The sequence below is a fragment of the Pezoporus occidentalis genome, unplaced genomic scaffold (assembly GCF_034315485.1).
Source record: "Pezoporus occidentalis ecotype Australia unplaced genomic scaffold, CSIRO_AGI_Poc_V1 ctg151, whole genome shotgun sequence".
NCBI lineage: Eukaryota > Metazoa > Chordata > Aves > Psittaciformes > Psittacidae > Pezoporus > Pezoporus occidentalis.
In genome coordinates, this window is record NW_026913328.1 from 329,425 (window position 1) to 353,218 (window position 23,794).

The 23,794-nt window shown below is 39.6% G+C and overlaps 1 protein-coding gene across 3 annotated transcripts; it reads left to right on the top strand.

The window, feature by feature from the left end:
- The first annotated feature begins 49 nt into the window (after positions 1–49).
- On the top strand, positions 50–22,808 carry SEPTIN2 (septin 2). Of its 3 annotated transcripts, none has more exons than XM_062611143.1 (13): positions 50–154; positions 2,453–2,485; positions 3,598–3,718; positions 8,438–8,524; positions 9,403–9,526; positions 11,378–11,512; positions 11,749–11,866; positions 13,497–13,598; positions 13,832–13,977; positions 16,489–16,572; positions 19,607–19,664; positions 22,018–22,125; positions 22,479–22,808. In XM_062611143.1, the coding sequence occupies exons 2-12, from the start codon at positions 2,477–2,479 to the stop codon at positions 22,120–22,122; spliced, it is 1,089 nt and encodes a 362-aa protein (XP_062467127.1). In that variant the 5' UTR covers positions 50–154; positions 2,453–2,476; the 3' UTR covers positions 22,123–22,125; positions 22,479–22,808. The 3 variants fall into 3 exon arrangements, with proteins under 3 accessions (XP_062467127.1, XP_062467125.1, XP_062467126.1); XM_062611141.1 differs by having other exon boundaries at positions 22,536–22,808; XM_062611142.1 differs by lacking the exon at positions 50–154 and adding an exon at positions 733–964 and having other exon boundaries at positions 22,536–22,808.
- Positions 22,809–23,794: the final 986 nt, after the last annotated feature.

A 23,794-nucleotide genomic window follows, 5' to 3' on the forward strand; every position in this document is an offset into this window, starting at 1 on the left:
GGCGCATGCGCGCCTGTCCCGGCACAGCCCTTGGGGCGGGGCCCGAGGGGCGGGGTGGAGCCGTCGCGCTCCTCCCACTTACCCCCAACGGCGCGCGCGCGCGGGAGCTGCGGTTGTGGACGTTGGCTGTGCGCGGCGCGGTTCGGGTGCTGAGGTGAGAGGAGAGACGGTGAGGGCAAGGGGCGGCGAAGCGAAGGGGAAGGAGAGGGGGCGGTGGGGTGAGGGGGTGACGGGGTGGTGTCGCCTGGGTGTCTGAGGTACCCGCGAAACGGGAGGGCCTCGAAGATGCTGTTCGCTCTTTTCAGAATGGTTGAAATATTCACTCTAGGGCCGTTTGCACGAAGTGCATCAGAAGACATTCGCCTGAAGAAAACAAGCCAAACCCAAAACCCAAACCAAAACTCCAGCGGGGTTGTTAAAACCGGAGGGTAGGGAACATGATGGACCAGCTCCAGAGGAAAATCTGGACTGCGTGCTCCTGCTTATGTGGGAGCACTCAGCCGCTGCCCTCAGGGGAATGCTGTGGGAAAGATCTGTGAAAGATTTCTGTGCTTGATCCATATGCTAAAACCTAATGTAACTGCAGCCATCTGCATAAATAGCTCTCTTCTGTTTCTTGGTAGCTGTGAGAAACTTTGCTCTTGGCCTGCCTCTAAGAAATAGTTGGGCGACAGACAAGCCTCGTGAATTAAAAGAATGTCCTTCTGTGTTCTAGCAGGATCTAGTTTTGTTTGGCATTGAAGATCTCATGGAGAATGGTTAAGTAGGAGTCAGTGACATCACTCGGCAGGAAACACTCTTGGAAGGAAGAGTTGCTATCAAAGCAATCTTACATGATGATAAAAGACTCCCAGATAACCTCCTCTGTAGTTGAAGACTTACTCCACTGCTCATAGAGCTGCTTATTGACTGAAATACAGACATTTCAGATAGTGGATTTTCAGCATGAAATGTCATTTGATAAGTATGTTATTCAGTTTTTATTCCGTGTATATAATCAGGATGCCAGATTTTTGTTAGTGAGTTCAGCTTCATGTGAGATGACAGCAAACTGCTTCAGTGCTCAGATCCTTTAGTCTGTTTCTCCCATCAAAAGGCCTTCCTCAGAACTGACCTCTTATCTTGGGAGTGGAGAGGGAAACCAGCTTGGTAACTGTTAACAGTGAAGTAATCATAGTGAGCTAAAAAGTTGCATCTTCATAAACCTGTATTAGTTTGCACTTGCATATATATATATATATAAAATACAGTAGCTTTGAGAAGAAATGTGATAGCTGCCATAAATCATTACCAGTTTGAAAACAACTTTGCCTTCTACTTAGCACAAAAGAGACTGGGTTTCTGTCCATCTGACATTGGGCAGTTTGCTTTGACCTGAAGATGGCTTTTTGATGGGAGGGGCAGACTGGAGGGTGCTGTGCATTGAAGCAGTGTAGTGGCATTTCACATGAAGCTAAATTCACTGACACAAATCTGCTTGGAAGACAGAAAGAATCAGATGGTGATCATTTTAAAACCATAGAATGGAAGTGGGAGTGAGCTAGATAGATAAGAGGTGGCTGTGATATATAAGCTTTGTGAGTGGGAACAGGTACCTTTTTCGCTAAGAGGGCAAGCCAAGGGGGGCTCTAGAAAGGGGTCTTGGAGCACTCATCACTTGAAGATACCAGCTGACATTTTTATATTGCCGTAGTAAATTACATGATCTCTTTAACTCCTGTAAGTTAATGAGATACAAGCGTGTTGATGGGTCTTTGTCATAGAGGTGTTAAATGATTTTTTAAGGTTTTTTTTTTGCCTGTCTGCTTTGTGATGCAGCTGCATGTGAAAATCTTACCTTGGCAACAGAAGTTAAAGTGACTGAGTTTGCAAACATCCAGATGAAAGGAGAAAATGCTTCATTTTGAAGCTGTCAGCTCTTTACAGACACTCAAGCATGAAAGGAAATGCTGAGGGGAAGGAGGCTTAAAAGGAAAGAATACTAGACCTTAGTTGTTTTGTTTTGTTTGTTTTTTTTTGGGGGGGGTGTCTTAGCTTTGAAAGATATGTTTCCTGTAAATAGTGAGATGTCTTTAGCAGTGTTTGGTTTGGTTAGTTTCCGGAAAGGATGTGAACTTTGCCTCTGAAGGCTTCAAAATGGTTTGTCATATATTTGGTGCCTTTAGCACCCCATATTCATGTTGCTTGAATTTATTGTTGTTAATAGGAGTGATGGTTGCCGAAAATTGTGCTCTGCCCTAGCACCGAAGAGTCAAGTACTGTTACTCTGTGGAGCAGTTGACACTGTTCCAAAATCTAGACAGCCAGTCAAGAACGCTTCTTTTTTAATTTAATGTGCAACAGTGGATGTTATGTTTTCTGATTTCTGTTGTTGTTTGTGGGGTTTTGGGGTTGTGGTGTTTTTTTTTTTGTATGATTCTTAGTAAGCTGGAAAACATTACTTTTTTTCCAGATTTGTTCCTGACCTTCCATAAAAATGTCCAAGGTAAGAATAGCATTTCTGTCTTCCAGTGTAACAATCTGAAACAGGCATATGTTTTTAAATGTTAATCTACAAGGGCAGAATGTGTAAGTTTCATTGTGTTTGATGATGATGTGTATGCTAAATTGGGTAATAAATTTGAGAGAATTCACATAATATTATATCACATAGTATTGAAAACTTGAATGATGTAAAGCATACATTAGTTTCCTAGAAGTATAAACCTCTGCAGTTAACTAATATTCTTGGAAGGATTTAATTTTGGTTATGGAGTTGCATACAAGCTCCCTGGTGCATTTTCATTGAAACTTCCATTCTGCTACTGTGTTTTGAGCAGGAATCATTAAGAACAGGATGTTCTGAGATTTAATTTCTTCATTTACTAATATGGTAACTGATCTTACAGTAAAATCCTTCATAAACAATGTGGTAACTTAATGTATTATTGACACGCTGGGATACATTTAATTTTTGGCTCCCTGCACTTGGTATGACAGATAAAACATCCATGTTAGCTTATTGGAGTGATTCGATTTAAAAGATACTCAGGGTAATGTGTCTGAAGAGGGAAACTAGCAGATCTAAGGATTTCTCTGCAGTGTTTGTAGTTGTGGGCATTTCAAACACTATTGTGTAAATTCTGTCCCCCCCTCCTTAAAAGAGATCTCGAAAGAGAACTTCCAGCAGATGTCTGTCACTTCAGTAGTCATTTAGGCTTTTTATTTGGATGTGTTAAAAACTAATTAGAAATGGTCACCTTTTTATTTAGGTCCATAAACATTGGACACAAGCTTTTTTATTTTAAGCATGTGTGAAGACACTGTCTAGAAACTGTGTGATTAGTGCATGCACTTAATACTTCAGTAAATAAATGCTCAGAATTTTTTCTTCTTCAAGTGATCTTGGCTGGATAGCTGAATAAATGAAGCTTTTTAACTCTAGGTGAATGCAGTTGCTCTGCATTACATTGTGAAAATGCCAAGTAGTATTTTTCTGTGTAGTTTCCTCTCTGCATGTTGTGTAGCTTAAAGCCATTTGAAATAACTGAGGAAAGCAGTTATACAAACAAGTATGTCACGAGTGGTTGCTTATTATTGTCTTATTTTTTATTTTAGCAACAGCCTGCTCAGTTTACCAATCCAGAAACCCCTGGCTATGTTGGATTTGCAAACCTGCCCAATCAAGTTCACCGAAAGTCTGTGAAAAAGGGGTTTGAATTTACTCTTATGGTGGTTGGTAAGGAAATATTTTATAGTCTTTCTCCAAATTAGTACTTCCTCACAGGGAATTTGGAATTAATGTTACTTCCACTATTGTAAGTCTCCAGCTTGCATTAGAAAGCTCTTATATACTGTAGCATTTTACTTTCTTTTGTAGGTTTATGAATTCATGCAGCAGTTGTTGTCCCCATCACAAACTGAATACACTAACAAGTTTGTGGGTGAAGTGAAAAAAATCTGTCGCGCGCTCCAGTGATCACTGCTTCCTTCCTTCTCTCCTGTCTTACAGAATTCAAGCATTCTATTTAAAATACAGTTTAAGACTGGTTTTGCACTTGAGTGAAATGTTTGCATGTTTTGATTAAGAAAACAGTATTAAGGAGACTATTCTATTAAAAAACGTTTATGCTTCTGCAGTTCCAAAGAGTCAGAGCTGTGGTCTTTCCACCCCTTCTAAATACTATTCTAAGAGAAGAATAAGAATTTGATTAGTTGGTTTTAATGGGAGCTGTTACTTTTTAAATTGATCTTGATTTTCTTTTAGCAGTTATAAGTCAAAGTTTAATTCTGTCTGATATTTCACTGAGTTTCTGTGTTGGTATGTAGAAAGGAAAGAAAAATTTAGTGTGTCTGCAGAAATATGTTGGTCCTTCGAGAAGTCAATGTAACTTTTACAAATGAAATAGGATCCCAAATCAGACTTGGGCATCTTCTGTATCTTTCCTGGTCATGGTGCTTGAGAGCTCTGGCTTCTGGGTTTTGGTGTTTGAATTCTGTAATTTTCCCTTTTAAAATAGGCTTTTGCAAAGAAGTATACTCTAACAGAATCAGGTTCTTTTTTTCCTGGTGTAATAAGAAGTAAATCCCATTTGCGTGTTATGCTTGTCCAAGAGAGATCACAGTGGAAATGAGAAGAAGAGGTGAGGCAGTACATGATAGGAGGTGTTTAAGTTCTTAATTGTTCTGAATTCCAGTAGTTACAGAAAGAGTCTGTCTTCAAACCTTTCATTAGTTTTGCCAAATGAGAGTCCTGGCATTGCTTTTATCCTGTTTCTGTCTCTTGTAGTTCAGTGTTGCACAGAGCTGTGCCTTATTTTTGTCTTCTAGAACTTTATGGTATCTTTCATTGGATTTACTTAGGATATCATAATGGATATCTTATAAAATCTAAGTGTAAAGCCAAACTATAAGCAGATGTTTCAAATTACGGTATCTACTATAACTCTTCAAAATTTACTGTTCAGTGGTCCTAAAAATCTGGACAGTTCTGAGAATCAAAAGACCTGCTTTCTCTGCTGCAGCTAAACTTAATTTCCAAATAGTGCTAAGTGAAACAGTTCTTTCAGAAAGCTATGTGAAATGGTAGAAAGCAAACAGTTTTTCCTAGCCTCTTGTAAAATAGAAAATAGGGGGGAAAAGACATGGTGTCAGAGTAACAGAAAGGCGGTTAACTCCACCTGTGTCTTATTAAAATTTGCCAATATTCTAAGGGATAAATGAAAACTACAGGAAGAAAACTTGTAAAAACGTAGTTTCATTGAAAATTAGGAGTGATATTTTAAGATACACTAGCAGAGGGAGGCAGGCAACGTAAGATAAACCATGCTGTAGAATGTTGATTATTTCAACAGTTTGGAATGTGAATTCTTTCTCTTGAAGTATGCATGGGATTGAAGTATGCTCTCATGGGCTATATCACAATGTCTGTATTGAACTGTTATTCTTCATTAAGTTGCCATGCTTCTTAGTTTCTGAGCAGGAGAATGTTTCTTTAAAAGCTGTCTGCACTGACAGAGTCTTAATCAAAATTTTTTATTATTAGCATTTTTTATGCTATTGTTTATTGTTTGTGATAATGTGAGCTGGAATTTATAACAACTTGGCTGCTTGGCTGTATTGCTTCCACTTTTATTTATTTAACAATTTCATGTTCATTCCCATTATTAAGCTATGACTTCATCTAGATAGTCATTTCTCTTAGGGGTCACTAAACTCTTAACTATTGTGGCCAGTATAATCCTTGACAGTGTCTATGAAAACTGGTTTGTTTTACATGTAATATTTACCCAGACTGGAAGTATGGAACATGCCGCTGGTTAAAATCATACTTTTGTGGGTTTTGCTGAAATGATGCCATTTGGCTGTTACTTTGTCTCTCTCACTGGAGAAGGCTGCGCCAGTCTTGAGAGGTGCATTCTATAAAGCATTAAAAACTGGCAGATCCTAGTCAAATCTTTATTTAAAAAATTATTTCATCTCTTTTTTTTTTTTTCCTCTTGCTCAGTTATCTGTTAGACTCCTATGGCAGAATAGTGTGGTCCTGTGGTGAGTTAACCCTAGCTTCATGCTAGGTGCTCACTGAAGCTGTTCTATCACTACCCCTCAGCTGGACAGTGGAGAGAAAATATAGTCAAAGGCTTTTGGGTCAAGATAAGGACAGGGAGAGATCACTCTCCAGTTACCACTGTTGGCAAAACAGACTTGACTTGGAGAAATTAGTTTAATTTAGCAATTAATTCAAAGTAGGGTAATGGGAAATAAGACCAGATCTTAAAAATGCCTTTCCCCTCCCTTTTTCTTGGGCTCAACTTTACTAGTGATTTTCTCTACTTCCTCTCCCACAGTGGTGCAGGGGGACAGGAAATGGGTCACACATTGTTTGCCACTCCTTCCTCCCCTGCTCCAGCATGGGGTCCCTCCCACAGGAGACAGTTTTTCATTAGCTTCTCCAATGAGAGTCCTTTCCATGGACTACAGTTCTTCATGAACTGCTCCAGTGTGGGCCCTTTCAACAGGGTGAGTCCCTCAGGAACAGGCTGTTCCAGTGTGGGTCCCCTGTGCAGTCACAAGTCCTCCCAGCAAACCTACTTCAGTGTGGGGTCTCCATTGGCTGCAGGGACTTGGCCTGTGCCTACAGAGTGTCTTTGGAAAAAGGTGTCTATTGATCTGTTGGCAAAGCAAAGCAATAGCCAACACAGATACTCAACCCCCAGGCACAGCAGCTATACCAACACTGCAGCCACTCTAACCCCAGTGACAGACACTGTTGCACACATGTGGTTTGACAATCATGTTCATGAGGTCGATGCTACAGAGAACCAGAGTGGTGCTTCCTTTGACAAGAGCTCACCTACTTGGACTGCTTTGTCCAGAATTGCAGGTCTCTGCAGCCATGCCGTGTTTCAGGCCAACCAGGAAAATACAACAGTTCTTGAGAGAGCAGTGGCAGGAGGTACCTCTGAGTCTGCACTTTTGAAATGCATTGAGTTGTGCTGTGGTTCTGTCAAGGAGAAGAGAGAAAGGTACCCCAAAGTGATGGAAATACCATTTAACTACCAACAGGTGACACAGGCATCCCAGGACTTGGGTTTCCAGGAAACCCAGGTTCCAGAGGAGATAAAGGGCTTGCAGGAGGCAGAGAGTCATCAGGTTGTGAAGCAAAGATTGGAGATACAATCTCCAATCCGAGGCTGAGCTGGAAACATAGGACAACCATGAGAAAAGGGTGACCCACACATTGTTAGTATACCTGCTCCACTGTGGACCTCCATGGGCTTGCAGGGGCATAGCCTGCCTCACCATGGTCTGCACTGTGGGCTGCAGGAGAATCTGTTCTGGTGTCTGGAGCACCTCCTGTCCTTCCTTCCTCACTGACCTTAGTGTCTGCTGGGCTCTTTCTCACATGTTTTCACTTCTCTCTCCAGCTGCAATTGCTCCTGTGTACTAATTATTTCCTCTTAAATATGTTATCTCAGAGGTGCTACCACTGTGACTGATGGTCTCAGCCTTGGTCAGTAGTGAGTCCTACTTGGAGCCAGCTGGCATTGGCTCTATGAGACATGGGAGAAACTTCTAACAGCTTCTCACAGAAGCCATCCATGTGCCCCATCCCCCCACTACCAAACCCCTGCTGCACAAACCCAGTACAGTTACTCAGAGGGGTCATGTAGCCCATCATTTTTAACGTATATATATATTAATTACCTCTATCAACACCTGAAATAAAATTCTAGGAAAAGGATTTGTTCAGTGAATTTAATACTGATCCCTTTGAGCTGCCAGTCTTTTTTATGCTGTGAACATCTGTTCTGATGAAGATCTTGATCTTTAACTAATTAGGTGGCTTTTGAACTCTTTATGGCTCAGTCAGTAGCCCTATAACAAAAATATATTTGTGGTACAATGTGGTAATCCCCAGTTTCATCAGTGAAAAAATTACTCTGTGTGTATGCTCAGTGGCCACTTACCTTGGGTCCTTGTTTGCCATATTAGCATAAAAATCAGAAATAAGTCATACTTTTTGAGGGCTGGCTGTGCAGAAGTTCAGAAGTGCCTTTTTTGTTACGTGAATTGATGATATAGCCTAGGCAGGATCCAGCTTCCCCTTGTGTATGATTTTTCACATCCTGAAGTGGTAGCAGAAAAGCATGCCTTAACAAATCAGGAGACATGAAATGGGGAAATTTTAAGTCTAAATTGAGCAGAACTCTACTAACAGGTTTAATTAAAAATCATCAGTGAAAGCTCTGAGAAAGTGTATTATAAAGCTGAGATGTAAAAATTGTTATTCAACCTTTTTGTGCAAACCCTTCTAATACAAAATTATAAGGTGTAAATTTTTAAATGAAAATATTTACATTTAACATGAAAAAATATATAGTTAGATGATACTGTCTGGATATAGTTGAAATTATTTATGTAAATATGTTGAATTTATTTTTATATTGAATCACAGGTGAATCTGGATTGGGGAAATCTACATTAATAAATAGCCTCTTCTTGACAGATCTCTACCCAGAAAGGATAATCCCAGGAGCTGCTGGTAAACACGCTTTCGTTCGAGTTTATCTGTTGTCAATGATTTTTGGAGTTCAGTGGCTTTATCTCTGGATTTTAGTAACAGCTGGTAGTCATTCCTAGCTGTAACAATTTCTAATGTGTTTCCTGATGCTGCATGGAATTGGTTCCCTCTGTACCCAGGATGTATATGGGGTCTTTGTTTAGTGCTCAGATGTATTCATATGGGAAAGTTAATCCCTTCTTTTGCTTAGGAAAAGAAAAAAAAGTTATGGTGTCACAGTAAGAAACAATCTGAAGTTTTCTTTCTGTTGCAATTCTAAATGTATGCATTGTTGATGCCCGCTTGGAATTGCAACTTGATTCTTTGATTTGGGTTGATATGTAGTGGATGTGAACTTCACCTCCTTTTCTTCTTCAGTCCTGTCTCTTTTTTATTCTGTTAAACAAGGTGTACAATAATCCAGTGAAAGAGAATAGTGTAAGAAAATAGAGGAAGAGGCTATTCCCCCCCCCCCCTTTGCTACCTGTTGAATGACTTGCTTTAATAATTTACAATGTTAGCTGATGATAACTTATCACTTTCAACCTTAGGAAAAAAAAGATCCATTATGTATAATTTAGTATTGTTCTCCAGATTGCTGATTACCTACTGGTTTATTTTTTTTCTCAGTCCCTTTTGCATTAGTTTCTGTTATATTTAAAACCAGTATGAAATCTCCTGTATCTTCTAACAAAATCTGAAGACCTTTAATAGTGAGTCTTTAAGTTATCAGGTCTTAGGAGATAATATATGGAATAATCTTTATAGAGTTAAATCTGCAAATTAGTCTTTTGAGTTTATCTCAAAATGACAGTGTCTTACAAATTCTATTCCGAAAGATCAACTTCATTGTCTTTCAGAGAAGATTGAGCGCACTGTGCAGATTGAAGCCTCAACAGTAGAAATTGAAGAGAGGGGTGTGAAGCTACGCCTGACTGTTGTAGATACACCAGGATATGGGGATGCTATCAATTGTCGAGACTGGTATGTACACAGAGTATATACTGACGTATGTGTAAGCAGTGACATCCATTTCATATTTGTCCTAGGAGGGTGAGAATAAATAACTGAAGTAGGGCTATACTAATAATGATAGGCAGCTCAAAGTAGGATGTCCCCAGTGGCAACCGTAGCTCTTTTAAACACATCCATTCCAGAAATGGTTCAAAGTGATTTTACTGTTGTTATCTTACCTTTCTTTGGTGTCTTATATGAAATGCTGAATTTCAATGTTACAAGCTAATTCAGATACATGTCATAAGGCATCAATAACTTCTACACAGCTCAAAATACGTTTTATGACAAAATTCTTTTTTGCCATTATTAACTTCCTTAAGTTTGGAAGTGTTTTATGTGAACAGTGACCTTGATTTTTTTCTATAGTCAGAAAGCAGTGGAACCACCAGGCACAAGAAATTAACCAATACTTTGAGGAAGTAATTCATCTAGTATTTAGTGCAAGTAAAAATCCACCTTTAGATCTTATCCATGTTCATTAGAGTGTTCTCAGATTCTGTGCTTCATTTTTAAGAACATTTTCGTCATCTTTGGGTTTGATTGTTTGGGTTGTGGTTTTTGTTTGTTTTTGTTTGTGTTTTTTTTTTTAAAGAAATTTACATTACAGTAAATACTGAGAAATAATCTTAAAATGAGAGGTAATCCTTCCCACATCTCTCAAACCCCTGAAGCTCAAAGCACAGACATGAAATTAAGTTGTCCCTATCATGAGAGGATCAGGTTTGAGGCCACCTGAGGAACTTGAGCATGCTAAAGGACTTGATCCTCACAGGGAAGAATTTTTTCCTAATGTCTAATCTAAATCTCCCCTCTGTCAATTTAAAGCCATTCCCCCTAGGTCTGTTCCTACAGGTCCTCGTAAAAAGTCTCTTTCCAGATTTCCTGTAGGCCCCTTTAGGCACTGGAGGCTGCTCTAAGGTCTCTGTGGAGCCTTTTCTTCTCCAGGCTGAACAAGCCCAGCTCTCAGCCTGGCTCCATAGCAGAGGTGCTCCAGCCCTCGGAGCATCTTTGTGTCTCCTCTGGACTCACTCGAGCAGCTCCAAGCCCCTCTTGTTTTGGGGATCCCAGAGCTGGACACAGGACTGCAGGGGTGGGTCTCACGAGAGCAGAGTAGAGGGAGAGAATCCCCTCCCTCCACCTGCTGGCCGCGCTCCTTTTGATGCAGCCCAGGACATGGTTGGTTTCTGGGCTGCAAGCACACACTGCCAGGTCATGGTGAACTTCTCATCGACCAACACCCCCAACTCCTTATCCTCATAAGGAAAAAGTTTTTTACAGTTGTTGTGGTGAGATACTGGAACAGGTTTTCCAGAGAAGCTGTGAATGCCCTGTCATTGGAAGTGTTCATGGTGAGGTTGGATGGGGTTTTGAACAACCTGACATACTGAAAGATGCCACTGTCTGTGCCAGGATTGGACTAGGTGATTTTTAAAGGTCTCTTGCAACCCAAACCATTTTATGATTTTAAATAAATTTGGAACAAGAAGCTTAGACTATCTTGAGCATGTGTTATTAATACTGGTTAAAATTACATCTAAACCCATGAGAAGTTTACTATGGAAGTTGTGTGTTATATATATGTATATTTTATCTTATGTATATATAAATATGCAGAGTAGTTATTCTAAAATTTAATCAACATTTTAAGATATATGCTTTTCTACTCCTGCAGTTTTACAGCATCTCTAAATGAGTTTTTGTCCAGCAGCAGGTTGGTTCAGTAGCAGCATGTGTTTGGTTTAATATTACCTTTGAAATACCACTGAAATGATTATTTGGGAATGATCCTGATTTCTCAAATCCATGTATGTTTTCCAGTTTCAAGACCATAATCTCGTATATTGATGAGCAGTTTGAGCGATACCTGCATGATGAGAGTGGTTTGAACAGAAGACACATCATAGATAACCGGGTCCATTGCTGCTTCTATTTCATTTCGCCATTTGGTCATGGGTAGGTGTTTGTATGATTGTATTTTCTAAATTATTTTATTTTGGGAATTTGGTTTGTGCCTGTTGAGTTAAATTTTTCCAAATGAGATTGCCATTGTTTAAGGAAATACTATAACTCTTTGGGTTAACTGGGTGTGTTAATTTCTTTCCGTGTAAAGAGAGTTCTGTGCTGGTGTGAAAATAAATTGGTAGTCTAGATTAAAAATAAATTAAACTTTTTCCACATCTTAATTTTAGCCTTAAGCCTCTGGATGTTGAGTTCATGAAGGCTATACACAACAAAGTAAATATTGTACCAGTGATTGCAAAAGCTGATACTCTTTCACTGAAAGAGCGAGAAAGACTAAAGAAAAGGGTAAGTATTCTTGTAGCTTGCAGAAAAATATTGTACTTTGGTTACATCAGCACAGTTGCTGAAGAGAGGGGTGTTCTCATGCAACCTTACCTGTCCTAGCCAAGAAAACGTCATTTCATATGTAGTTTGATATCTTGTAAATTCTTCTATTATGTCTGTGACATCTGGGAAATTCACCTTAAAATGTTGCCTGTGAAATGGCAGACTGGCTACATTTCCAATTACATTAGAGGGAATCTTGAAACCTTGGAAAAATATTTAAGTGCATTTTTTAATGGTCATTCCTCGCTTACCTGTTTAATCCAAACAAAAAGCAAAGAGAGTTATCTGCATCTATCATGTGTGTTATTTTCAGTATTCTGATGATTGAAAAATAGGATTTTCAGAGATTTTTCTGACCTGGGGATTGTTTTTCCTCCCTTATGTCACCCTCTTTTAATACATTCCAGATATTTCTTCCATAGACAAGATCCCTTAACACATTCAGTCTTGCAGGACTTGATGCTCTATTTGCTGAGGAGGGGGAAAACGCAGCAAGCCATTGTGAGTTAGTAACAGTATGACATTTAGAAAGAAGTGTTAGAATTGATTTGCCAGAAGACACACTTTTCCTGTCTTGACTTGATCCAGTCTTAGGTGTTCTATTTAAAATTTTTCTGTTTTTTTTCTGGGATTCCCCCCCCAATTATTCTGAAAATTATTCCAGTTATCTGACCAAGCTTGCAACAAAAAATGGGAGAAACATACTTCAGTTTGATATATGTATTTTGATAAAACTCTGCAGAAATATTTTATTTTTTTAAAGAACAAAATTTGGATTTATGGCAAAGGGATTCCAGCTGCAGATGCCATTCTTGGCAGTCATGAAGACAGAAAAAAGTGTTTGTGTTGTCTGTAGCTTAGTTAGGTTTTGAAACACTCCTACCCCTGCTCTTCTGAATAGTAATTTAGCGGGAAGTGTTCACAAACCTTGTAGATGAGGCCCTTAGCGACATGGTTTAGTGATACCCTTGGCAGCACTATGGAATGGTTTGACCTGATGATCTTGAAGGTCTTTTCCAACCTGGTTGATTCCATGACTCCATGATTGCTAGAGCAAGGGGTTATAGGCTGTTCAAAGCAATTATGACTTCTGAGTCAATGCTTTATAATAAGAAAAAAACCCAAACAAACAATTGCAAATATTTTAAGAGTGAAATTTCTTATGTGTAGTCCAAAAAGGACAGTGTTCATTTGAACACTATTGTTTGTCTAAAAGTCTGTGGCAAGTAGTTGTTGAATATCATGAAGAAATTATCGTGTTTAAAACCAAGTACTTCCTAGGTGACTTAGATCAGCAAGATAGGCCCACATTGCTCAAGAGACTATGTATTGCCAATTAAGTAGTTTTACATTAAGATTTGAAAGCATTGACTTTTTGCCCAGGGAAGTTGTGAATGTTCCATCCTTGGTGGTGTTCAAGGCCAGGTTGGACAGAGCCTTGGGTGGTATTGGTTTAGTGTGAGGTGTCCCTGCCCATGCCAGGGGGGTTGGAACTAGATGATCTTAAAGTCCTTTCCAACCCTAACTGTTTTATGATTTTATGACTTTACATGTATATCATCTCAGTTCCTTACATTATAAATCTCAGATTCTGGATGAAATAGAAGAGCATGGCATTAAGATTTATCACCTGCCTGATGCTGAATCTGATGAGGATGAAGATTTTAAGGAGCAGACTAGACTCCTGAAGGTATGACAAGCTTCATAAAGTTACAGATGTGGGTAATATACTGGATCTTTTCAGACTGCTCAAAACAAGGTACATTCTGTGACCTGTGATGAGACTTGGAGTGAGTCACTGTGTCTCTGTGTCTTCAAATTTAAAAGCATTGAGAACTTATTGCCATAATATGCATTGTTGAGCAGAACTTGAGTTGTTTGTTCAGGTTAGTTATTAGTAATTTTTGCATTTTTTGCTTTCAGGCCAGCATTCCATTTTGTGTAGTGGGTTCCAATCAACTTATTGAAGCCAAAGGTAAAAAAGTTAGAGGTCGACTTTACCCCTGGGGTGTAGTTGAAGTGGAAAATCCGGAACATAATGACTTCCTGAAGCTGAGGACCATGTTAATGTAAGTGAGAAAATTCCAATTAGATAGTAGTTTAAAAAACAATCATTAGGAAGATACTAAACACTGTATTGGGCATTTGGAGTGGTTGTGGAATCCTCAGAAATGCAGAATTTTTCTGGAGAAAGCCATGAGCAGCCTTGACCTAGCTGGCCGAGGCCTAGGCAGGAATTGGACCACTTAGGTTCAATAGGTTCTTTCCATTCTGAATTAGGGATTCTGCAAAAATAATCTTTTGTCTAACTCTTTCATCAAACAGAGCTTTGTGTTGCTATTCAGATCCCCAGGAACATAAAATGGGTTGCTTCACTCCTTGTTCTTATTTAAATGTATCTATATGTACGTACAATCTGAAAAGGAGGAGACTTCAGAAGTCCACTGGTTGATTCTTTTTCAGGCTTTGCTACTCTGCTTCACCTGCCTAGCACTGCTTTATCAAATGCCTCACCCAGGAGAACAACTAACACCAGTGCTGCCTCAGGGTCTGAGGTGGTCTCTCTCTGTGTCTTTCATTGCACCTATTTGACCTAAATTAGAATCACAGAATAGTTAGGGTTGGAAAGAACCTTAAGATCATCTAGTTCCACCCCCCTCTGCCATGGGCAGGGACACCTCACACTAAACCATGTCACTCAAGGCTCCGTCCAGCCCAGCCTTGAACACAGCAAAGGATGGAGCATTCACAACTTCCCTGGGCAACCCATTCCAGTGCCTCACCACCCTCACAGTAAAGAACTTCCTTATATCCAATCTAAACTTCCCTGTTTAAGTTTTAACCCATTACCCCTTGTCTTATCACTACAGTCCCTAATGAAGAGTCCCTCCCCAGCATCCCTATAGGCCCCCTTCAGATACTGGAAGGCTGCTATGAGGTCTCCACGCAGCCTTCTCTTCTCCAGGCTGAACAGCCCTGACTTTCTCATCCCGTCTTCATATGGGAGGTGCTGCAGCCCCTGATCATCCTTGTGGCCCTCCTCTGGACTTGTTTCAACAGCTGCATGTCCTTTTTATGGACACCAGAACTGTGCACAATACTCCAAGTGAGGTCTCAGGAGAGCAGAGTAGAGGGGCAGGATCACCTCCTTTGACCTGCTGGTCACGCTTCTTTTGATGCAACCCAGGATATGGTTGGCTTTCTGGGCTGCAAGTGCACACTGAAGCCAGCTCATGTTAATTTTCTCATTGACCAACACCCCCAATTCCTTCTCTGCAGGGCTGCTCTGAATCTCTTCTCTGCCCAACCTGTAGCTGTGCCTGGGATTGCTCTGACCCAGGTGTAGGACCTTGCATTTGGTATTGTTAAACTTCATAAGGTTGGCATCAGCCCACCTCTCAAGTGTGTTAAGGTCCCTCTGGATGGCATTCCTTCCCTCCAGCATTTCAACGGGACCACGGGTCTTGGAGTCATCAACAAACTTGCTGAGGGTGCACTCAATCCCACTGTCCATGTCACCAACAAAGATGTTGAACAAGCCCGGTCCCAACACCAGTCCCTGAGGGACACCACTCATTACTGGTCTCCAGCTGGACACTGAGCCATTGACCACAACTCTTTGCATGCGGCCGTCCAGCCAGTTCTTTATCCACCAAGTGGTCCATCCATCATATTGATGTCTCTCCAATTTAGAGACAAGGATGTCATGTGGGACAGTGTTGAACGCTTTGCCTAAGTCCAGGTAGATGATGTCAGCTGCTCTACCCCTGTCCATCAATTCCATAGCCCCATCATAGAAGGCTACCAAATTGGTCATGCAGGATTTCCCCTTAGTGAAGCCATGCTGGCTGTCACCAAGCACCTTGTTGTTTTTCATGTTCCTTAGTGTGCCTTCCAGGAGGATGTGCTCCAAGATTTTGCCAGGCACAGAGGTGAGACTGACTGGTTTGTAGCTCCCTGTGTCGTCCATTTTCCCCTTCTTGAAAATGGGGGTTATATTTCCCTTTTTTCAGTCATTGAGAACTTCACCTGACTGCCATGATATTTCAAGTATGATGGACAGGGGCTTAGCAACTTCATTTGCCAGCTCCTTCAGGACCCGCAGATGGACTTCAGGTCCCATGGAGTTGTGCACATTCAGATTCTTAAGATGGTGTCAAACCAGGTCTTCTCCTACAGTGGGCCTAAGGTCTTCATTCTCAGAGTCCCTGCCCCTGCCTTCCAGGACTTGGGTGGTGTGGTCAGAGCATTTTCCAGTGAAGACTGAGGCAAAGAAGTCATTAAGAACCTCAGCCTTTTCCAAATCCAGGGTAGACAGTTCTGCTGGCTTCCAGAGAGGGCCCACGTTGTCCCTAGTCTGTCTTTTATGCGTGCTGTACCTATAGAATCCCTTCCTGTTATCTTTCGTATCCCTAGCCAAGTTTAATTCTAACTGGAATTAAATTACATTTTAAATCAGCACGTTAGATGGGTGTGCATGCCGAACACTTTGACCCATACAGTGCTGAATGTGAGAGCTCATTAAACAAGCTGATGTGACACAAGTATATTTTATCTTTTAATGATTTTTATTCTTCCAGCACCCATATGCAAGATCTTCAGGAGGTGACCCAGGATCTTCATTATGAGAACTTCCGCTCTGAGAGGCTCAAACGAGGCGGCAGGTTGTTATCTTACAGTTACATGCTGTTTCTTCCTCTTTTGAATTTATTTTTTGGTCCCTCTCTCTATCTCTTCTACCATTTCATTGCTACAGTTTGGTAGATGATGGACAGTTTGGTAGCGGCAGTCAGCACCAAGCTCAATTGATCAGCTTACAGTGGGTGTAAGAAGTACTACATAAATGTAATGGGGCCGTGGAGGCATTAATAGGGTAGAGTTAGAGCTTTGCTTTGTTTTAAGGCTTGAAACAGTTGGACTGGAATGTTTGAGGTTAAGTAAGTAGGGCAGGTGTCTAGGATAATTGTCTTTTTATCTGCAAGCTAGATTAATGCTGATATTGAGGTGGATTTTTTTCAGAATTATCTACTGTAATATTTGGACTGTGTCTTTAAGAAGAAAAACTCAAATCGTCTGCAGTTACTAAATACAGAATCACAGAATGGTACACATACATGGTTTTTTTTGCATAGCACTAACAGGATAATGGCTTTCCACCCTATTTTGAGCTGTGGTGGGCAGGGCACAGCTTTCCTGGTAAGAGAGACAGTCAGAACACCCCATATATATTTTATGGGGTGTTAGTTAGTTAGTTAAAAACTAAAATAGCAAGGTTTGTAAAGTTGAGTTTGAGTTTTTGTTGAAAACGATGTTTCCTTTAGATTTTTTTAGTTGCATCTCTTATTTCAACCACTAGAGGGTTTCATAATTTCACATTTCAGTAGGTTTGATATATTTTGCAAAGCTTTTTCCAGCAAGCTGTTTATACAGGTTTTGTCACATGCACAGTCAGTTTTCAGGAAAAGGAATTTGTCTCTGCCTGGAGCATTTGCCTACAAATTCAGTTTTCCCTTCAGGCAAGATGTCATGCTCTTCTCCCCCCACTTTAAATCCTCTCTTCTGAAGTTCAAGCTAAAAAACAAACAAACAAACAAATATTTTGCCAAATTCTGGTGTCTGTTTTTGAACAGGTATGTACAAAGATCTCAGAAGTAATATAACCTGAGGTCAACCAGAGTTAAAATAAAGTTGTCATGGGTTTTGTCATGGTTTAAGCCCAGCCAGTAACTCAGAACCATGCAGCCACTTGTTCACTCCCCACCTTCTTCACCCCCCAGCTCCCAGTGGGATGGGGAGGAGAATCAAAAGAATATAAACCCCACAGGCTGAGATAACACTTCAGTAACGAAAATATAATACAAAACTACTACTAGTAGTTATTTCCCTTGCCATGATTGTTTTTACAAGGGGAGAGAATATAAAAATAAAAAGGGAAGGGGGAAAAAAAACCAATAAGCACAAGTGATGCACAATACAAGTGCTCACCACCCACCAACAGACAGCCAACCCAAGCAGTGATCTGGGCCTTCTGGGTGACTCCCCCCCCCCAACATATGTACTGGGGATGACGTGCTGTGGTATGGAATACCCCTTTGGCTAGTTTGGGTCAGGTCTCTGCTTCCTCCCAGCTTCTTGAGTCCCTCCTCACTGGTGGAGCGCGAGAGTGGGGAAGTCCTTGATCAGAGTAGGCATTACTTAGCAACAGTTAAAACATTGGTGTGTTATCAGTGTTGTTCCCAGAGTAAAACCAAAACAAATCATTGCACCAGCTACTAGGAAGGAAAAAAATAACTGTTACAGCTGAACCCAGGACAAACATTTACCAGTTTTTAGAGGATTTAAAGTTACCTCTGCCAAGGACTTGGGACAACTTGATATTGAGCTGGGCTATCTTTCCTTGTGAAATTAAAACATGGGTTTGTATCTTGTCTGGTTAAGTGGCCCATATATCTTTGTTTTAACATTTCTGAAATGGTGCTAGAATGTAGTTAAGTTTACTATAAGTTAGGGTAGTTTGCATGTGAATTGATTTCAAACCCCACTGGCAGTTCTTGGCAGTTAGTGCTTGTTGGCTGTATTCACTAATGTGAACACAGCCTTCTTGGAGGCTTCTGATATGCATCAGGTTGTTCACTTTGTGCTTTTGATGGCACTTGTGTGATTAGATATGTCAGCAGATCTTCCCCATTGTAACATGTGATAGGAGAAATCTGTTAGCAAAGTGGTAGGAAACCTTGAAAATACAGTACATAAAATGTTTTGTTTCTCAATGTAAAACTGGAATGTCCCAATTAAGCAGGAGTTTGCTGAGGTACTGATTGAAAGCATTTGCTTTATTTTAACTGGAATAGTAAGTGTTTGTATTATACTGCAACACGTTACATACAACAAGTCTTTTGGCTTTGCAAAAAAGAAAAATATGAAAGTGACTATACTAGAAAAATAATCAAAGTCTTAAGTGGAGCAGAGGATAGGGAGTTCCTCTAATTGGAAGAATTCCAGACATGTACAATGGTCATGTTAGTTTTATGGTTTTGGTTATGGTTCTTTAGATGTTTGGTAGCAAACATGGTTCATGAAGTTAGAGATGGGATAGAATTGCATGGCAGGAAGGTTCTGCCTGGTGGTAGTCAAGTTTACAGATACAGAGTTTCTTAGAGTACTTGTTACTTGTTGCTTCCATATTTTGTTATATTTGTCCAGCATTACCTTGAACTTAGATTTTCATTTAGTTGTATTGATTTATTTCACCCATGAAAGGGAAGAATTAAATAAGGGAAGAATAAATCTTTGAAGGAGTTTTGAGTTTGTTCTATCTGTGTGACATTCAAATTGCAATCAGTTTGGATAATGTTAAGTTTGAGTAAACTGCTATACTTGAATACTCTTCAGAAAGAGTTTTTACTGATACCTTCATGCGAAAATCTGTCATATTTTAGTAATAGCTAGAATGAGTTTTGAAGTTTATATTTGTTCTGGGTATAACTTTATGAAGGAGTAAAGAATAAACTGGTGTGTTAAAAAGAATTTAAAACCATGAATTTCAGCTATGTGGGGAACATGTTTTAGTGAATTTTGGTTGTATTATGAAAATCTGACATGTGTCTTAACAGCCTTGATTGTTGTCAAAAAAGCCTTCTGTGGAAGCAGAAAATCTAGAATGTATGTATGTTACTGAAGAATATTCATCTTTTTTAGGAAAATAGAAGATGAAGAAGTAAATAAAGACCAGATTCTGCTCGAAAAAGAAGCTGAAGTAAGATGACAGAACTCTGTACTCTTGTGATGGGGGAATTTTTGTTCTTGTGCCTCTACTTTAGGTCAAATGATTTATATCCATTTACATATGGATATAAATATTATATATATAAATGTCTGTATATAAATATTGATAATTTGAAAAGGAAAAGAGAACTTGCTAATACAAAATTATTCAACGTGAAGTAACAAAATAATGTGAGGAGGTCTGGAGGAGTCTCAGACTACTGATTTACTGGAACAAGTGTAATCTGATAAAATGTCTGATTCCATTGTATTGATCATCAGTGCATGTTATGTGGGGAAAGAGAACCATTCTCACATGAGTAAAGGTTCTAAATTTAGCAATTGCAGATTGGAAAGAAGTCAGATCAGCTCTGCATCAAAGGAGGAAACAATGGTAGGAATTGTTAGGAATAAAGAGTGAAACAGGAGTTCTCATTCTTCCACAATGATAAATTCATAATGCATAGCTCCAACACTGTTTCCATTGTCCCCCTAACTCAAAAAGGATATAGCCAAGACTAGAAAAAGTATAGTAAAATGGCAAAAAGCAGGCAAAAAAGGCTGAAGTGGAGATCTGAAACACATCTTGTACAAGGGGAGATGAGGTTAATGATCTTGTTGGGAAGTAGATAGCAGAGGGGAAGGATCTACTAAGGGGCTTACATAAGCATAGATAGCAGGATGCATGGTAGGTGGCTGATTTGAAATAGAAGGATAGTTTTAAGATAGCCTATAAATTGTAGAACTCATTAGCATGGAATTTTGTGCATAAGAAGAATGCTCATAAGCTCAAGAATGTTGAGAGACTGTAGAGTTTTAGTTTCTCCGCAAATCTGCTCACTAAACAAAAAGGTAGAATTTTTTGGTTTAGGAAGTTCAGAAATGACAGACTTTTAGAGTTTGAGAGCGTATTTTGGGAAATACTGAGTGTGTGCATCTGGTTTTTGGGCTCTTCCATGCATTTGCTGATAGCCAGAATTGGAGAGAAGGCTGAATTAGATGGACTATTTGGTCTGCCCCAGAACAAGCAGGTGTTCAGTCTTCTATTAGTGGTCTTAATGGCTATGCAAGTCCCAGAAGTAAAAATGAAAAGGGTTGTTTTTTCAAGGAATATAAAAAATGTAACTATTTCTTAGAATCATGGAATGCTTTGGGCTGAATGGTACCTTTAAAGCCCATCCAGTTCCAACCCCCGTGCTGCATTAAACAGGGACATCTTCAAGGAGATCAGGTTGCTGAAAGCCCCATCCAAACTGACCTTGAATGTTTCCAAGGACAGGGCATGTACCACCTCTTTGAACAACCTGGTTCAGTGTTTCACCACCCTCATTGTAAAAGAATTTCTTATGTAGAGTCTGAATCGACCCTCTTTTAGTTTAAAATTATTACTCCTTCTCCTTTTGCTACAGATCCTAATAAAAAGAATAGGGCCTGTCCCCATCTTTCTTATAAGCCCCACTTTAAAGGGGTATTGAAAGGCTACTCTAAGATCTCCCCAGAGCCTTCAGGCCAAAAAAGCCCAGCTGTCTCAGCCTGTCTCCGTAGCAGATGTGCTCCAGGTCTCAGAGCATCTTTGTGGCCTCCTCTGGACTCGCTTGAGCAGCTCCATGCTGAGAACTCATAGGTTTAACTTTTCACTGTTAAGCTTAAAAGTTTAGTTTGGGTTTACAGCATAGGTGCACAAAGGCAAAACCACACAAAAATACTTCAGTAGTGAGGTTCACTTCTACATGTCAAAGTTGGGTACATTAAACAAATTTGACTATTGTACATGCAACACAGCTAATTTAATCTTAGTAGCTGAGTTACATAATTGGCAATGTTGCAATGCTCTAAAATTGAGCTTCAGCCATTTCTAATTACATTTATGTCTCCTTGGATAGTTTGCTTGTAATATGTGATTCCACCTAGTCCTCACTAGCAAGGGAATTGGGAAGCGATCCTGACAATTTTTTTAATGACAGATCCAGGTGTAGTTTGGAGGGACATACATAAGCTGCCTTTCTTCTGGTGATAAGCTTTAGTAACAAGTGTTCAGCACTTCAGCACCATCATTTTTATTCATTTAACTTCAGAGGAAGCAGAGACTCCCATTTATGGATGCTCAAAAATCTCATCCCAGTTTACAGTAATGAAGCCTGCTTATTTCAGTCAGTAAACTTCCAACCTTCTGAAGGATGAAAAGAGCAGTAGAAGACACCAGAACCTGAGACTGTTACCTAACAGATAAAGATAATGCAGATGTGTCCTCTCTTTAATATAAATAATTAATAATGTGGTGGCAGCAAAGAATCATATTCTGAGGTGAGACTAGGCCACAGGATTCTTTTGTGCTACTTTTCCAGCTTCGTCGTATGCAGGAGATGATTGCAAGAATGAAGGCCCAGATGCAGCTGCAGATGCAAAGTGGAGACGGAGATAACAGCGCAGTTCATGAGCACCATGTATAAATAGTAAGATGTTTATATAGTCACTTAAAGGGTTTTTCCTTTAACTGCTCATTGCTATGGTTGGTATTAAGAAGTTTTGGAAAAATGTTCACAAGGTGGGTTTCTGTAGGTTTCAGTCTTAATTTTTAAGGTTTAACTGCTGTTTGTGAAGTAAAATGGCTTGGAACTGAGCTAAACATTAGTGTGGTTGTGTGTATATGTGTGTCTGTATATCCAAATTTTCCAGAAAGTCAGTACAATATATGCTGGCAAGAATCACTGAAGGAATCTTTGGAATTGGGTGAGCGGGTGATTCTCAAACTCATGATGAAGTCATTGTTTCATTGTGGTTTTTAAAATGCATGCTGTTCTTTCAGGTGTCTAACTGTAAGAAGATAGCTGATCTTCAATTTTATTTTCTGTCTTGATTTTAGATTATACCTTGACTTAACGGAGACCTTCTGAAGTTGAATTACGGTGGTGTTATACCAGAAAGGATGCCTTTTGTTCAACATGTGACTTGGAGTTTGCTTTAAAGTTTAATGTGGAAATGCATTGTGGTAACTTGTGATGCATATTTCATAACATGTAGTCAGTATTTTATATATTATGCACATTTGACTTTGGTTTTGTTTAGTAATTCTTATATTGAGCTGATTTTTCAGTTTCCCATTGTATGAGGGATAAGAAATAGACATTGAAACTTTTCCAGCCTGATAAGGTGTTAGATGATATTTTTTTGTATGACTTACTGGCTCCCTGCTCTTAACTTTGTATTACATATAGAAATATGTAGAAAAATGTTGTATTACATGTAGAAATAAGCAGCTGTCAGTGTTACCTCACTAAAGATCCCGGCAAGGTTAACTTTGTATTTTTTGCCGTGTTTGCGGGTGTGTAAGTCCATGCCGTGAGTCCATCAGCCCTTTCTTTGTCTCTACTCACTGCAGATGTTTTCATTGGCCTCTGCAAGTATCAGATTAATTTAAGCATGCATTTTGTCTGAAGAAAAGAAATAAGAGAAATGTCTCTTTAAGAGGCACACTGTATTTTATATAATAAGCATGATTTAACCTTGTGGGACATATATTCTTTATTCTATATTGTTTGCCTAAACTCTTTTTGCAGAGAATTTTTAAGATTTTCTTGTAGGCCAGCACAAATCAGTCCTGCTATTTTCTGGCTTTACTGTAGCCAAAGGAACTTGAATAATGCCAATGTTGTTAAATGAGTTAAACCCCAAAGAGTTATTTTCATGGGTGCTTCCTATATCCAAACACATAAGAGATTCTAGAATTCCTAATGAGTATTTTCATACAATTTTTAGGACATTGGAAACTGTTGATTGTAGTATAAAATATATATGGTAGCACACTCCTCTTGTTTTTGAAGTGATCTGTGCCTGACAGGATCAATGCAAACTGTATTTTAAGGTCTTGCTCCAAGATTGAGTCAGCAGGATTACTTCAGAAGTGACTCTGATAAGTTATACTTCTCTTTTTTTTTTTAATGCCAAGGTCACTTTCCTTAACACTGACAGTAAAGGAGACTGGTTTTTAGAATGGCTGGACTTGAACTACATATCATGTCTGGTATTGCATTTGCATTACATAAGAACAGCTGTAGTGTACAGCTCCATAGGTGGCAGCTGGGACGGTAAGCAGTAATATACCATAGTTGGTTTTTACTACTT

Coding starts and splice junctions, on each gene's coding strand:
- SEPTIN2 (XM_062611143.1), top strand. Junction 9,527..11,377: donor GCTATCAATTGTCGAGACTG/GTATGTACACAG, acceptor TATGTTTTCCAG/TTTCAAGACCATAATCTCGT. Junction 11,513..11,748: donor ATTTCGCCATTTGGTCATGG/GTAGGTGTTTGT, acceptor TCTTAATTTTAG/CCTTAAGCCTCTGGATGTTG.